This window comes from Limanda limanda, chromosome 5 (assembly GCF_963576545.1).
Source record: "Limanda limanda chromosome 5, fLimLim1.1, whole genome shotgun sequence".
NCBI lineage: Eukaryota > Metazoa > Chordata > Actinopteri > Pleuronectiformes > Pleuronectidae > Limanda > Limanda limanda.
In genome coordinates, this window is record NC_083640.1 from 5,649,979 (window position 1) to 5,667,271 (window position 17,293).

The 17,293-nt window shown below is 45.1% G+C and overlaps 1 protein-coding gene across 1 annotated transcript in view; it reads right to left on the reverse strand.

Annotated features, from left to right (window-relative positions):
* Window positions 1–3,775: 3,775 nt before the first annotated feature.
* fbrsl1 (fibrosin-like 1) overlaps window positions 3,776–17,293 on the reverse strand; it is a 343,354-nt gene continuing 329,836 nt past the window's right edge. The window contains exons 11-20 of the mRNA XM_061071798.1: window positions 14,856–14,906; window positions 14,547–14,642; window positions 12,874–12,945; window positions 12,618–12,647; window positions 12,243–12,314; window positions 11,338–11,470; window positions 9,463–9,540; window positions 7,762–7,845; window positions 6,691–6,955; window positions 3,776–6,259 (exon numbers count right to left, since the gene is read on the reverse strand). Of these exons, the coding sequence (XP_060927781.1) occupies window positions 4,972–6,259; window positions 6,691–6,955; window positions 7,762–7,845; window positions 9,463–9,540; window positions 11,338–11,470; window positions 12,243–12,314; window positions 12,618–12,647; window positions 12,874–12,945; window positions 14,547–14,642; window positions 14,856–14,906 (2,169 nt within the window). The 3' untranslated portion in view covers window positions 3,776–4,971. The remainder of the gene's footprint in view (window positions 6,260–6,690; window positions 6,956–7,761; window positions 7,846–9,462; window positions 9,541–11,337; window positions 11,471–12,242; window positions 12,315–12,617; window positions 12,648–12,873; window positions 12,946–14,546; window positions 14,643–14,855; window positions 14,907–17,293) is intronic.

Genomic DNA, 17,293 nt, shown 5'->3' on the forward strand with positions numbered 1-17,293 from the left:
AAGCCAAGTCATTTATTGAGCTGAAGCTAACTTTAGCTAGCTGGACATTGGTTGAGTAAGCTTTGTAGGTCATGATTTATGTGTGCATATGTTTTTTTCATATAACTGATTTATGTTTATGCTGCTGGTCCAGGGCTTGGGAACAACTGTCTTTGATTATACTTGTTGTGGGGCAAAGATATTTCATATATGAACTCATACAGAATCCTTCAGATGCTTACTGAAATGTGCCCACAGCTAAATCCAGTGTCTGGGCTGTTTCTGCTTCAGATGACTGATGGTCTCAAAGCCCGGCTCTGTGGGAACCAACAGTTTAATATCAGGGCTTTGTCTTCAGTAGAAGGACAGCACGGTTTTATGTGGAAAGATAGAATGTTTTATTTTTACATGTCTTATTAATTCATAGGCTGTAAAAACAACCTTTTTTGTCAATTTCATAATTTCACATTGGAAAGGAAATCCTCACACATGGACGCCAAGAAATAGGTATTGCGTCTCTGCCAGCGTCGAACTGAATAAATGCTTATGAATATGCCCACACCACCAGAGGGGATGGACTCAATCGTAATTCTCATTCTGCGGCTTGGAAAAAACTTCCTCCTTCCCCGGTGCCAAGCAGCTCTGAGGCGATCCCAGTGATGAGCCAGGGAACACTCTGCTAACTGAGCTCTGGAGAAATACGGTCACGGCAAGATCCATATTCAAATAAACTTCATTCTTGGCCCGTGCACACAAGCCATGTTGTCACCAGCTGGCAGTGTCTCTCACCACCCCTTCAAATACTGAGCCACTTTTGATTAACGTCTCTACGGCTAATCATGTGCATTAGCTGTGCCAAATTGGACGAGGCACGTATGGCCTCCATTTGCCTTGAAATCTCCCTCTTTTTTTTCAACCCATTTCGAAGCATTTGAGTGCTTCCCTTTACCCCACCCACCCCCTCCCCTAATTCTTCTCTTGTCTCGTGCCCATACATAGAGCAGAGAGGGTGGTGTGGCGGCACGCTGCCATCCTGTGGGTCTCTGAATGAGAGGCCCGACGCTGCCAGATGCACCCAGCTGCATAAATGTTATTCATTTTTTATGGCTTGTGTACATAATATGGCCAGTGTGGGAGATTGTGAGGTTCCACTAAAGACTGGAAAAATCCTCAAAATTGAATCAAAGTGGAAAACTTATTTTGGCTGGTGGCTGTTCTGGACCTGCTCCTTTTCCACCTCCCTTAATTCTCTCCTACTCCTCCCTGTCTCACACCACCTCTCTCTGAGGTTCCTCTGTGAGTGATCCACAGTATATTCTTTCTCCTGGGCCGCATTGGCAGGTCTCCTTGCACTGCCGTAGTGGTGGTGTTGTGAGACAGCCAGCATATTTGTCATGGATCCAGAGGTGCAAAGACATTAGACAGCACTTTGTCACCAGGGTCTGGAATTCACACCATTTGGCTGTTTCCAAGTCAGCTCCTTAACCGCTGACTGGCCTGGTTTTTGTCAGCTGCCGCTCTGTTGACATTGAGGGCTAAAAAAAGATGGCAACATGGAAGGATGTATGCCGTTAGCCTTTTTAGGTGGTCAAATCAACACGCAGTCTACAAAGAGCGCTGTGACAGGGATCCAGTGCCAAAGCCCTTGACTCGGAGCTCTCTCCCTCAGTTCACAGTTCAGATATAGTTTAGAGGTTTAGAAGGGCTCTCGTCAGGGTTTGCTACTCCCCCGCAGAGAGATGGGCTTGAACTCCACGCGGTGCCACAGTCTCCCAAATCACCAGGCCCAGCGGAGGCCCCGGCAATCTAAATGTGATAGTGTTGGGGGCCTCCCGTCTCATTACCAATCTCCATTTCAAAACAGCCTTCTACTGGGAACTAATGCATTAGCTCTCGTTGGGGGAAAAGTCTGGGGAGCCACTACATAGCGGCTCAAATACGCTTTCATACATGTTTTATCAGCGGGGGAAGAGAGAGCAAGAGAGAAAAGGAGCTTGGACCTAACCATTCATTTGTTGCCCATCTTATTAGCTTGGCGCTGTGTTATTAGCAGCCATTGTGCTCTATAAAAGCCCCTTAGGCTTGTTCCAATGTTCGCTGAATCTGGGGTGAGCTCTGTGCCAAGCGCTTTTTGGAAGTATTTGAGAGCATGAAATTCAATCCTGAACCCTAAGCGCCGAGTTTTCTCACAGATAAATGAAGAGGATTAGCAGAACAATAAAACAATGTCAACCTCAGATACCACCGTATCCTATTAATTGGGATTATAGAGGAGAAATGTGTAAAAAAAACACAATCTTGTATCACAGTCGCTTCTTTGTGACAAGCTGTTACATGAAGCCCTGTCAAAGTAACAATATTTCATCCAACATGAAATGCGTGTTAAAAAAAGAACCAGTAAATATAGAAAATCATACACAATGCCAGCGGAAAAAAAGGAGAAAAAAATCCTGAACATGAAGAATAGCCCTGGAAAAGAGCTGACAATTGCAGTCACTGTAATAACCCACCTTGGGTTGGATATGCTAGACAATGTGTCGATTGATTCCCATCTGATGATGGACTGTGTGTTGAAATAAATTGACCTCGCCAGACGATGAGTGAAATTGATGGAGCTTTTCATCTCCGGAGGGCCGTTCCACACTCCGCCGTAAAATGGATAGAGCACAAGGCACAGTGATTGAGTCGGGGGGGAAATGTAAGGTGTGTGTTCTTCTCCTACCAATGCTTGTTTGGTAAATAATAGTTACAGGAAAAATCACTATGCAGTAACTACAGGGGTTAAGTACCTTTTGTTGACTAGATGATTAGGTCTAAAAGCACACAGCCATAAAGTGAGGCTGGCCGCTGACAGATGCTACCCGTTGGAGGAATACGAGGCTCAATTACCGGGGGGGCTAAATTGAAAGTGATAGTGATTTAAGTCTTCCCAATACGCCAGCCCCATTCTGGAAAACAGTCTTTTCGAGAAGCCCTTTAAAAAAAAAGCCAGCTGGAGTGTGAGAGACAGAGGCATGCCATTGATTTTCGGTAACATCCCCTAATGACCTGGCCACGGTTTGATCCACGCTGTTATTATGGCCTGATACGGCGGGACAGGATTGGTGGGTCTCACAGCACACAGCAGCGAGATGAGTAGTTGGGGCATTATCAAGATGAATTGGCCGTCTCTGGACAGGCGGCAGGCAGAGCCGAGGTCTTGTCAATATTAGGACGGGGCTCCTCAGGGCGCCCTCCGTGGCCCACACCAGAGCGCTTTCCGGCCTCATTAGACAAGCAGATGAGTGTTGTGCATGAGGAGAAGAGGCGTACGAGAGGGGAGAAGAGCCTCCTCCTCAGCCTGCCTCCCAGGCATTGCTCCTCTTAATGAGTCCAGACCACGGGTCAATATGCCACTGGGCTGCCAGTCAATACCGGTTACCTGCAACACAAACACTCAAAACCTGCTTTCATACAAAATCAATGTCCTATTAGTCCCTCCCTGTATTGCCTTGGCCAAGTCTCATCGATCCCCTCTGAAGAGCTCTGCAGTGCATGTATGACAGATTATGTTCAAATGATCTGATAGCTTAGGCTACTCTGCCGGCCAAGTCGGTTGCCTTTGTGATTTCAAAGTAATAGCTTGACATGAGATGAGCAAATACTCTAAAAAACTGAAAAATGAGGCACAAGCATTATTGGCAAACCCATCAACCCAACATCAACATTCCACTCAGTAGGTTTGGCTTACTGACAATTTCAGTTATTGGGAGTCAACACTGACAAAGAGTACCAGAATTAAAGACATGCAAATGTATGACATTAGGTCCAAACTTTATTCCGTACATTTTAAACCATGAATGTTCATTTTCATTTTTTGCAGGCCTAAAACTCTACTTGCTTTGTATACAACAGTCTAAGAAAAACAACTGCACAACACCACAAGGTTGACAGAGAAAGTCCTTTTGCCGCCCACTAAAAAGTGTCCTTCTTTTCTGTCCGGGGCTGGTCCAGTTTGTGACTTGGAAGTCTTTCAATAATTCATCATTATTTCATTGGTAAATATAAACACATGTTAATCCAAGTTTCTCTAGGTATCCTCCACTATCGTCCGCTCCCTCCAGGTGATCTCTTCGTTAGGGTGCTGTGTGCTGCTTTGCATAGATTGCAGATGATCCTTGTAGGCCCCCTTGCAACACCCTCCTGTCGTACTTCCCATCCATTGGCCAGGCTTGTCTGTTACCATGATATTCAATGGGGACATGATTCCCCCATGTTTCATTTAATTTTGTTTTTCTAGAAATGGTTAAAAAGCCTAATAAATTTACACGGTAATTTTGCAGCGAAGGAATATCAACAAGATATTTACATCAGTTTTCTTTACAGAGACTGAACGAAGACCTCATAATATATATTTATCTGCATATCTCAAAGGCAAAACAAATGAACAAAATTCGGTAATGTAACATTGTACATTGTCATCATTGAGGATATCCTGGTACCATGAGGTTAAATTACTGAGGGTTGAAACCAAAATCCAGTCTTTACAGTGGGTCATAATGGATATGTCTCACAATCAACTGGGATAAATATTGTAAAAGGTGTGACTTATGCACAAAATACATAAAATTCATAGAAATGATATCTATACATGGAACAAGGATAGGAAATGTACAAACTCATTTCAGGACCTCTCTTTTCGCACAAAGCTGAAAAAGATATTGGATTAATATATTAATAATTATCAAATATTTAAGTCGGATATAAACATACACATATTTGTGTTCTCTGCCGACATTATTGAGCCTCCAGTCCGTTAAAAGTAAAGTCATGGCATGTGCTTGATCGGCCCTACACACCTTTACTTTTACTTTACAATCATACCCTTTCCCTTAGGGAGGTTTGCTCTCCTCTGGTGAAGAGCAGTGCATTTTGTTCACAAGAGGATTTCAGATTAGGGGGGAGGGGCTTCTCGAGTGCGTCTGGTAAGACTTTGTGCACGTTTGGAAGAAGCTACCGAGCCTCTACCTCTTTGGGGTTGCGAGATGGGGAGTAGTCCCGTGGGTCCTGTGTGTTGGTAAGGGGGGTAGTCCTCCTGGGTGAGGCTGGCCTGGCACTGCCGGCTGGCACAAGGGGTGGGGGTGCACTGAGTGCGGCAGTGGGGGGTGTTCTGTTAAGAGGGCCGTTGTGTCCTGTGGAGGGGCTGAGTCTAGGGTAGGGCATGCCGCCAAGGTGGGGCATAAAGGGGGGCATGTGGGGTAGATGGCCCTCCATGGGGGACTGGTGCAGCTGATGGAGGCGTGCTCTGTCCAGCTCCTCCCGCAGGTGGTGGCGCTCTCGCTCCTCCACCTGCTGCCTCATCCTCTCGTGCTCCCGGCGCACCTCCATCAGGTGCTCGTGGTGAGAGTAGTCGTGAGCCTCCCTCTCGCGGTAGGCCCGTTCCTGTTCGTACATGCTGGGGAAGCGATGTCCTTGCTCCGCCCTGAGCTGGAAGTCCATGCGCCGCTGCAGGTCCAGGCTGCGGTAGGCCTCTCTGAGAGGGTCCCAGGGGAAGGCTTGGTGTGGCAGGCGCTCTCTACCTGCCAGAGGGCTCACACCCATAAAGGGAGCCATGCGAGCCCGGTCCAGCACGTTGAGACTGCCCATCTGGGGCATGGCACTCATGGACAGGGGCAGCGAGTGGGACATGGGGACACCGTGCATCCCAGCTGCTGAGATGTCACTGCCACGCTGTGAGGTAAGAGTCTGCTGAGACAAAGGTGGGTGATGGTGGTGCGGGTTCATATGTTGGCCCATGGAAACAGAAAGACTTTGGGCTGGTGGGTGGGGCGCCGGCTCAGAGCTCACCACCATGACCTCCTGCTCCTCTTTCCTCTCCTCCTTAATCTTCATGTCATTTTTCACCTTGTGGAGGAGGTCTGCAGACGGAGACTCTTTCTTCTCGCTGTCCTTGAGTGTAGGTGGGGGCCCGCCGACCATCTTCAGGTTCTGCTCGTTGATCATCGCCTTGGAGTATGGAGAAGGAGAACGTTGACAAGGTTTGATGGAGTCTTCTGAGGTTCTCCTCTCCAGCATCTCCTTCCCAGGGGAGCGGCTCTCTTTCACCTTCACTTCCGACTCTCTGTGGCGCTCCAGCAGCTCCTTCTCCGCCTCACGGACCCGGTCCACGCTGCCGCTGTGATGCCGTCCCGAGTCACTGGAGTTCTGGCTGTTTGAGCGAATCAAGTTGCTGATCTGGTAGCTGACTGGTGCAGAGGCTGGCGATGAGCGGTTGGAGTGTCGGTTGCGATCCACAGAATCCCTGTCATGACAATATAAGACAATTCTGTTGGTGCTAGATAAAACAATGCAGGTTACCACGCTCTAATCTTCCGTGGTTCATGGTTTAAGCCTTAATTCTGATTGAAACCATTATGTGTTGCTTCTAAATTATCCACGGAGATCCTTCCAATTAATTTTTGACCGATAGCTTCCCTCATAGTTTAATTTTTCCTGTCGGATTTGTATCTTCCTATTGGATGCATTTTAATTCAGTTTCCAAGGATATTACTAATGCCAGAAGAGTTGTTTCCTTCCTGGGGGGAAGCATATAATACTTTGATATAACACACTGAAGTGAAGTTGTAGATCAATTTGTTTTTTTTCTTTTGGAGAAATCATTTTTACTGACCTATTTGAAAGCTGTGAAATCCTATAAATAATTCTAAAAAAGCTGAAAGACCATAATCTCACCTGTCTTTATCCTTCTCCTCTTTGCCGATGGACGATTCTCTTTTCTCTCTTTCCCTCTCCCTCTCTCTTTCCCGCTCCCGCTCTCGCTCTCTTTCGTGGCTGTTGACCGAGTTGCTCCTCTCGGTGTCTGCGGTCTTGGGCCACTGCGGTGGGGTGGGGAACGAAGGCGGGGTGCGTCGGAGTCGGTTCCAGGTGTCGTGGTGGGGGCTGCCAAACGTGGGCAGCCCTCCCGGCCCCTCCTTGGTGCCAAACATACTGTTGGGCCCTGGAGAGAAAGGGGAGACAGGCGTGGGACCCACTGTAAGTTAATTGGGCACAAAACCTTCTTGAGGACACGTAAGATGAGAAAGACTCAACAACAAAAGCTGCTTTTGTCTCTGTCTCTGGAGGTTCTCTCACTGACGCTGTTTGAAAGAGTTAGAGGTTAATGGCTCCCCCCCCACCAGTGGAAAGAAAATACTCATTTGCTTTTGGACTAAAAAGGGCTTCTCCCCCCCTCCCTCCCCTTTTTGCACGGGATGAAAAGGGGAGACTCACTTGCCCTCTGGAGTTGAGGGCTGTGAAAAGCCAAAGGGAGACCTTAGCATTCCACGGCATGCCTAGTTCAATCACATCCATTTTCACAACAGGAGTTGGCACACCGAAATAGAGGCGGGAGAGAAAGGCACAGAGAGGAGGATGCGTGGGGAAAAGAGAAAGCCCTCCATGGTGGTGCAGAAGGGGCTTGTCAAATAATTAATAGATGAATTGCCACCAAACGACAGACCTGAGAGCGCCTGTTGGCAGTGGTGCAGTCAGATTAAAGCCAGGCTGTTGGGGACATGGTTGGTGGATGAAGTGGAGGCAGGGAGGAGGTGGTGCTGTGGTGTGTTGTGCCGCCTTGTTGGGCCTCGCTGGGCTAGGGGCTGCTTTGCCACAGAAGCTAAGAGCTAAGTGTCTTCAATTTTTGTCTTTCCTCCCCTCCTGGGCTCTCCCTGTGGTCTAACTCTGTCCTGCTCTGTTATGCCACTGTCCACAGGGGCCAGACTAAAGGGGGGGAGCGGTGGAGGACGATAGGGGGCCAGCGCTTACCAAGCGAGGGGTTGCCTAATCCTCCGAAGGCACTGCTTGAAAGGTTGCCGAGGCCGCCAAAGGAACTGGAGCGACTGAAAGGATCTGCAAAATGCCAAACAGGGATTAGCAAACGGTGGGGTGGCTGGCTAGCAGTGCTCACCCCAACACCAGCCCATTCCACTCGGCTTTTCTCTTACAAGCGAGCTGTGGTTTTTTTTAGCGCTGCCACCCTAGCTCCCTGCCTGATTATCCTGCCAGGCCGTCTCCATGCTGGGTTCACTGCCCCTAACCCGCAGTGCAGTGTCCCTGACCCTGCTGGGTGCAAGTGCAACAACATTGCTTGATGGGGAAATTAGTTTTGAGTTGTTGGAGCAGATCTGAACATGGACGGTGGTAGGGGCAGGGGAATGAGAAGCTGTGGAAATGAGGCTAGACAGAGTGTAATGATTTAACCGGAGAAACAGTGTCAGATGGGATCAACTGGTGCAAAGCCCGAACTCCATAGAGATATACAGGGTTCATACACATTTTGACCAATGGATTTCCATGACTTTTCCATGACTTTTCAATAACTTTAAACCAAATTCCCATGACCAAACATTTTGTGAAATCTCGGTGTACTGTATACTTGAAAAAGTGACGAAATGTAGTATTTAAACTAACAATGAGAATTCCAAGGCATACAGTATACCTTAAATGACACAAACCCAAGTATGCCTCCTTATATTTTGAGCATATTTCTTTAAAAGCACAAAAAACTCAGCGTAAATGAACGACATGAAAATATGAATATAACAAATTTCCATGACTTTTCCAAAACTTTTGGGATGTTATTGTTTTCTATGACTTTTCCAGGCCTGGAAATACACATTTTACAATTCCATGACTGTTCCAGGTTTTTCATGACCGTAGGAACCCTGGATATAGTAACCGAAATATCAACCCTGAGAAGTCAGTAAACAACATTCATCAACTAATAATTTGCAGTGCTGTTTTAACTAAGCAAAAGTCCTTCAGGAAATGCAGACGGTATCAGCAGATTAGGGTTTAAGGATTTTCATCTGTGGAGCTTGTTAATGTTTCAGGACAGACAACAATTGAGAAATCTCCTCTGCCTCACGCATGAATTCCCCCCCGGACAGGAACATGTTGCCAAGTCTTCCTCCTCTGTGCACCGTGCATTCATGGGCACAACATGGATTGACTCAAGGGCTTATTTCATGAAATCAACTTGCCACTCTGAATCCAAACAGGGTCTCAGTGATTGAATCGTGGTGAATACACGAATGGCTAGAAATAATTCCATGCATAAATAAATACAGCAACATTAACTTTGAATTACAAACTTTGCAAGCCAACAGAAAATCAAAAAAGCGTATCATCTATGCAGCTGCACTCAGCTCGGTTTCACACAAACAAATGAGGGGTGTGGAATACAGCTGAAGATTCAACACAGGAGTTATTTAAGGCTACATTATGAATCATAGTGTCCGATTATATGATGGCTACTGCGGCAGCCGACTGACGACATTGGCCAACTGGATTCCACAGTAACCCTCCAATGAAATTTGGAAATATCTCGGTTTCACGTTACACCCCAGTGGCTTGTAATGTTTTTAAAAACAAGAGTGGTGCAAGTGAGTGAGAGAGAGAGAGAGCAAAAGGGAGGGGGGATAAATGTATCACAAAATGTTAAAACGAGGGGTTACTTACACTTACCTGCCAAATGGCTAGGAGGCAGGAAGCCGCTGGGATGTGGGGCGTGGCCATAGGGGGAGGGAGCTGGGTGGCCAGAGCCTATAAGAGGAGAACAGAATTATTATTATCAACTAAGCTAAAACAAAAAGCATCATCTTCGGGTCAAATCATTCTCTTAGAGCAGAGCCAGAGCTTAAACTGTGCATAGATGGAACATCCATCAAACAAGTAAAGGTAACCAAGCTATTGGGAGTCACCCTAGAGATGATAAACTGTCCTGGTCAAAGCATATTACAATTATTGTCAATAAAATGGGCAAAGCACTGGCTGTAGTCAGACGATGCAGAAATCACCTTACACCTGATCTAAGAATACTGGTAGTTAGATCTCTTGTTCTGTCACAGCTAGATTATTGCCAGATAGTATGGGCAAATGTTACCATGAAAGACCTGAATAGATTACAGCTAGTACAGAACAAGGCTGCACGCTTTGCTCTACAGTGTCCTTACAGAACCAGCATACAGAGCATGCATGCCAGTCTCCACTGGCTAAAAGTTGAAGACAGGATGGCTGCTGCACTTCTTTTATCAACATGGTGCCTCTTGAAGTCTAAAACACCAGCAGATCAGTATAGGCAACTAAATAAAAATGTAGCCTCACATAACTATGCCACTAGACGAGCAATAGAAGGAAGGTTTTCACTCCCCAGAGCTAATACCAATTTTCTTAAACGCACTGTTGGATACAGAGCCATGAAGTCATGGAACTTTCTACCAACAGAAATTATAAACGTGACACGTAAATGTATGTTAAAAAAGCAAATAATGAAACACTTGGGTACAGCATACTTGTGACACTAGATGGTGTTGTACTGTACATAAATGTGTAGTATTCTATTACATGGTTTGCAGTTTTCGCTTCTATGGAATTGGATATATCAGTGTTTTATATCATGACAAAGGTAAAACTGCGTAACCACTAAGTTAATTTTTGATATCTGTAATATAAAATTGTATGATCATTATTTTAATGTATTTTAACTTTTGATATTTGTAATTTAACGTATATTGGTATTGTAATGTATGATTTAAATGTTTGATATCTGTATGTATGTCTTAAATGTGGACCCCACTAAAAGTAGCTTTGTCTTAGGGTAGAGCTAATGGGGATCCTTCTAAATAAACAAATAAACAAATTATGATCCAATCAGGCATTCAGGCATGGAGGAACTAAATTCATTTTCCACAACGACAATCCTAGCTCCGACTCTTGTGATAGAGGTATTTTTCTTCCTGCAACAGCATCACAAACGTGTTGGATATACCAAACTAGATGAGATAGACACCGTTGAATAATGAGAGTTCATATTTTGACTTTATTGCAGCTGTTGCATGTCAGTGAGCGATGCTATAGCTAGAGCTGCTTATTGAGGTCACTTGCCAGGAGCTCGCATATCTCACAAAACGCTGTTACCATCATCACCCACATTCCATGAATGGTTAATGAAAGAACCAATTACAGGAGCGTCTCCTACACACCACTGCATAATTACCAGTGAAAGGCTGTTCGCCTCTCTGTTGCCCTTCAGCGCCGGGCAAATCAGTCAATTACCTAACCGAGAGTCATCCATATTCATTTCTGACTTTACTGGCAAAACATTTGCTACAAAGCTGCTACAATTAAGTGAACATTATACAAGAGGAGGGGTTGGGAGGGGTGATGCCATTTTGTTACAACGGCGGAGGAAGGATTTCGACATGTGGCTATAAATGCTCATCTCCATAAAGACAGAAACGTTGTAGGATGGATCGTAGAATAGAATAATTTGAGTGTTTTGAACGATTTGTCTCGGAAGGTTCATCGCCCTTGCATTGGATGCTGAGAGACCCCACTGACCTGTGGTGGAGAAAAGGGGTCGTGCCAGGTCATGGGGGTACGGGAGCCCTGGAAAGACGCCTGGACCTGGGGGTCGACTGAAGAGGTCCAGCTTCCCATTCATGTCGAGTTTGTGAGGATCCAGCTGCATTTGCTATAGTCACGAGAGGAAGAGAAAGGGAGACGGAGATATACAAAGGAAATTAGGTCGGTAGGCAACAGTACCAAACATTTCCAACAACAGAGTGAGAGGGATTTATGCTCAGCTACGCTGGGTGAGAGATCAGAGGAAGACAGATACATCAACAATGGCTCCATGTCTCCAATTCTGGCCAACTGTGTTATAACAAATATATGTAAGCTGATTAGGGACACTAAATCCTAGCTAACGGGCATTCAGAGCCCGAGAAGAGCTGACACCACAGGGCCAGTGGCATTAGCAGAGGATCTCCATGGCGAGGCCACACTATCCTCGGTCAGTGAGAGGAGAATTTCCACACAAGCTTTATTTGTGTCTGTGCTCACATGTTGCATTTTTGTCAACACATATTAATTCAATTGTCACTCAGAGGTGCAAATGTGATGGTTTATGATCTGCCCCTTTCTCGTTAGGTGGACTGAGCCCTGCACAGAACGTTTTAATGAGCTTTAGGGACAAACTTAACAAAAGGAGACTGGATTTTTCTTGGATTTTGTGTCGTTATTAACATTTACAGCATTGTGTTCCTTTTTCTGTCATCTGACTTTTCCCAGCAACATGATCTTTCTGAATCCAGTAACACGGTTATATTGTTTGACAGGTGAAGAATCCAACTGTGACATGATAATACTTATCTGTAAGTATGTTATTTGGGGCATTATTTCATTACCAATATACTGTATCTGGGTTTACATGACAGCAAGACATCAATATGCATCTCACGCACCTTCATTTTCTGCTGGTGGTGGTAGATCTGCCATGCGATCTGGACATGCACTGCACACCACTTGCCAGGTTTCTAAAAATTTTGAGAGAGACTGAGGTTAGCTTGCTGGCTTTGATACGGGGAGCTAAAAGTGGATTCTGGCAACACGATTTTTCTGGCCAAACTACAAAGTGGGAACTCATCCGAATTTTCAACCGGGCAACGGATTAAGAAAATCTAACCCTGACCCAATCGAGACCTCAAATCTAACTAAGTGCAGCTGCAACACGCTGCAGAAAATTTGAGTGATGTAAAGAATTTGCAGTGTTGAGACTTTGTGGCCTGGCCAGAGAGATGACAAGTTACACAAAAGATACACATGGCGAAACAACTTACCCTAACAGATGTCCTGAATGGATCTGTTATCTGTGAGAATAAACAGACGACCATTACCATCATCAATAAATAATAACACCTGGATAAATGTGTTTATAGGTAGCTACGAGGAGAAGTGTCTCAAAAAGGTGAGAATGCAAAGACATGCATTCACATCTCTTTGAGACACATGCTGCATTGTACATGTGTGGCTTTCACTGGGTGGGGGGGCAGAGCAACAGGAGCCTGGTTGGGACGCGTTCGGCCTCATGCTTACCCGTGGATCCTTGTGTAGGAGTGTGTGAGGTACTGCTCCAGGACGTGCGCCTACGTCGATGGTATTAGATGCCTGACAGAGAGAGAGAGACAGAGAGACAAAGACATACACGGTGATCAAGGGGATCTACTGTCGTTTAAAACATTTATAAAATATTTAGATCCCTGTTACATAGCTACTCTATGCAGAATAATTCAAAGAAAGTAAGTTGACCCCAATGAATAACTCTCAAACAGGGGTCTGCCATCCTCAAGGCTGTTTGGAATAAGTAACATAAGGACTAAACCTTGTGTCCATGTTGTGCCAGTAACTCTTTTCTCAAACCACTCAATCCTTCAGCTAGAGAGGACAGCCTCCCTGTAACCTTATCTCCTTCCTCAGCAGCACTATAGCTCACTTATCCTCAGCTACAGCTACTATAGAGCTGATATCATGGATAAAACAGGAGTGATGCTGCAGGCGTTGAGTAACGCACCTCCTCTCTAACTCGCTGGGGCACAAGTGCTTAGATCAGCCTTATTAATCCGTCCCTATATCAGAGCCAGGAAGGATCCAGCAGGGTGACCAGCCCACACAAACAAACACACATCCCAAGCTCCTTTCCAAGATTACTTTGCAGGGTCTTTAGACACATAAGATGGTTCCCTGAGCCACCTGGAAGGGCCTGCCACAAAAGGGGCCCCCCTCCAAAGTCTGTTGGGAATAAGGCCAGCGGATTTAGGGGAGCTTTGATTAGTGGCTTACACCGGGTCACAGCCGCTGGGCATCTGCCAGACGGACTAACACCCTCTCTCTCCTTCCCATCCCTCACGTCCCTGCCGCTCCTGCATCGTCTCTCTTTCACTCTCCTGAACAGATTTTTGCTTTCCTATCCCCGACAGGGCAAAGGTCATCAGAGCTCGGGTCATCACACACTCTGACCCTGGTTCAGGTCCAGTCGAGTCTGACAGTGTATTATCATAACAGATTCAAATGTGATGGGTAAGGTTTATAATAATCTTGTTTGATATCTTTAGGAAAGAAAGCTCTGCTGCTTTTTCACATTCACGAAAGTATATCTCTTATCAATGAATCTAATGTAATGTAAATATCCAATCTGCATAAATATAAAGTTTTTTATTTGCCATTTCTTTTATCAATATATTCTTAAAGGATATATCTTTAATGAAAAACATATAGAGCATACTTGCAGCACATACTTGCAAATTCTGCTTTTTCATCAAAAACCACAGCACCATGTTCCTGGTTACATTTGTGCTTACCAACCATAATATTGGCTTCTGTGTTTGGTGAGAATAAAAACCTACAGAAGTTGGCTCAGAGCTACTGACACAGCGTATGTTACTACACATCTGATTAAAAACTTCAGAGTGTGCAGAGTCTAGTTATTATTATCCCTTTCATTAACTTCCTTCAGTGAGTGTGTGAAGACATTTTGACAAATGCAAAATCTTGGAACTCTTAATATACAGCAGGGCATTTAAACAGCTTCTTTAAACTGACAAACGTTCACTTATCCTTGCGTGCACAAAAAAGTAAACTTGCATCTTAACATTGTGGTTGTGCCTTTGGTGTGCTATCAGTGAGCTGTTGTTTTAATGGTGTACAAGCCCATGCAACTTTAAACTCTCTGTTTGTGGATCATGGGTTGAGGGTGGGGACGTGGGGCTGACCTTGGGCTGGAAGGCTCCTTGCAGCGAGCTGAAGGGTCCTGAGTGTGGGAGCAGCGGGGGCATGCCTGGCATGGTGGGGGGGTAGGAGGGGAAGAACTGGGGAGAAAAGGGGGGTGGATGGGAAACACAGAAAGACACAAAACAAAATCATACAGAGATACGTACAAGGACTCAAGCGTATGCACACACACACACACACAAAACCACAGCCCCGATAAATGCTGTCATGGCAACATTCAAATATGTCAAATATTTGATTTGCCAAATGCAAATATAGAAAAAAAATTTGAATAACAAAGAGAGACTCACGTTTGAATGTCTGATGAATGGATTGTCCAGTTTGGGGGCGTATTTGTCGAACTGGAAGAGAAGAGAAGAGAGAATAGAATTACAAAACATACCGTAGCTAAGTCCTTCATGCAAAAGCCTTTTTAAATAAAAACATCTCATTATTTTTACATCATGAAAACATAACATGTGATCAACATCTGTAACTGGTAATACGCAGGATTTTGATCCAGGGTAATAAGCCCTGGAGTAAAGCAGCTGGCTCGCACTGGTCATGGGTTTACTTAAACTGCATGGTCAGATAGGCAGTTAAATTACTAACAATACAGCCGCTTTAGTAGACTGCCAAGATGAAGGCAGCCTGCATCATTTTCCAATTGAGCATACAGAGGTTGGGCGTGGAGGCCCAGCTTTGGGAATCAAACCGTTTTAAAACCAGACCAGTTGTTTCTATTCACTGGAAAATTGGTAGAAATGTGAATCTAATTGCCTTTGACTGCAACGATTTTTTTGAAACTACAAATCCCCCATAGTATAACTGGGAGGGGAGTACATGGAGACATATAGCATGAACTGGGTGTTAGAAAACCAGACTTCTAAAGCTATTTAGTCAGGAAAACAGGCCAATTTTCTGAGCACAAAATCATGGAAATAATATATGGAACCTCTTGTGTGAACAGTCCGTCTTTTTACGACCGAAACCGAATCAACTCGATGTAATTTGCCGTGGTCAGGGGCTAATTCAGGACAGATCAGCATGAAACTGATATAACTTTAAAACGCTGAACTGATGTGAGGAAACCGATCCTTATGCCTACCAGAATAATCTTAATTAGAATTTGCCAGATAAAAAGCAGGGTTGTTTGATGAAAGAAAGGTTTATGATCATATGGGAATCTAGTCAGTAAGCTGAGAAGCCCAAGGAGGGAGAGGCAGAACGGAGAATGTTTCTCTGTGTATGAATAGGAGCCTTGTGAGTCTGTTCACTGGCTCTCTATTTTGAAACAGGCTAATTACAAGTGACAGTAACTTATTCCTATTCCGCAAATTCGCAAACCATTTGCAGGTACTTTTTGCGAGTGTTTTCACAAAGCTCTCTTGGCAGGCGCAGACGTTTTTTTTGGGGTTTACATAAAACAAGAAAATGAGTGGGTATGAATCAGAGTTTCTGTGTGGAGCGTGTGCTGCGACCCGGGTGGTTGAAGGGGGGGAGCCGCTGGAGGGTTGGCCCAAAGCTGCTGGTGGGGAGGCTGGGTTTTTGGGTCTGGGGCCCTTTTAGTGAACCTGGGCCTTTCAAATGTGCACACGGTGTTTGTGGGCGATAATCGGCCCAATTCAAAGACAGACAGCCTATTGAGAGGAAGCGGCGTTCCAGCTTCCGAGCTCATTAAACGGCTCCTCTGCATATCTGAAGGCGCGGCCTGTTTAATGTCCGACACTGGGAGAGGGATTTTTGGCTGCTTTATGGCCTTGTAAAAAAAAAAAAAAACGGAGAAAAAAATAAAACTCTTGCCCTTACGATTTATGGTGCCTGTCACGGTTTTATGGTAAACAGCTTTGGCTAATTAAAGATTAATATTTCATCTTATAACAATTAAGTATATTCCCCCGTCCAAAGACCAGGCAGGGGCAAGGGGGCGGGGTACCAAAGACACTCAATGCTGCCATTTGGCAAGCCAGCTGCTTGAGGGCGTTAAACAATAAACAAATATAGAGGTCTCATAATTTCATTAATTACAGCCATTAGCCAAGGGCTGTTATAGAGTTGAAATGACACAGGGCATCTAGAGAGCAGGGGGAAATTAAAGAGAGAGAGACAGAGAGAGACCTCATGTAGTTTGCCTTTTCATGACAAAACAGTAAGTCAACCACAACATCATCATGAGCAGTGCTCTATGAGCTCAGCACAGAGGAGAAGAGAAACAGCATAGTAACAGAGGAGATGGAGGGAGGGGGGAGAAGGCACAAGTTAAGTATTAACACAGTTTCAATCAAAAGGAACAAAAAAGAGCAGAGGACATAAATAGGAGCAGAATCCGATGGCATCACCACAACAACAGAGGAGTGAGTGGGGGGTTACGTACATGATGGGCTACATAATGCCAGCATTAGCCAGATGAGAGCAAATCGCCTTTCATCTTCAAAGAGAAGGACTGGGAACTGGGTATAAATCGGACAATGTCAGGAACCGACTGCTGAGCAGATAACGACATGTGTGCTCGGCTAAAGGACGGCTCTAAATGGTCTCTACACTTATCTGAGACTGGGCCATAAATACCAGAGCTTTGATTTCAGATGTACAGGATGGGGATAATCTTGGGAGCAGCGGCCTTAATGGGAACACCGGCTCTGGATCGGAGGTCATGACATGATGGATTAGATCTATTAGACTAATGCCAAAAAGCTACAAATGGGGCCTCCGTCTGAATAGACTGTCAGCGATTGCTGTGCATTTAAAA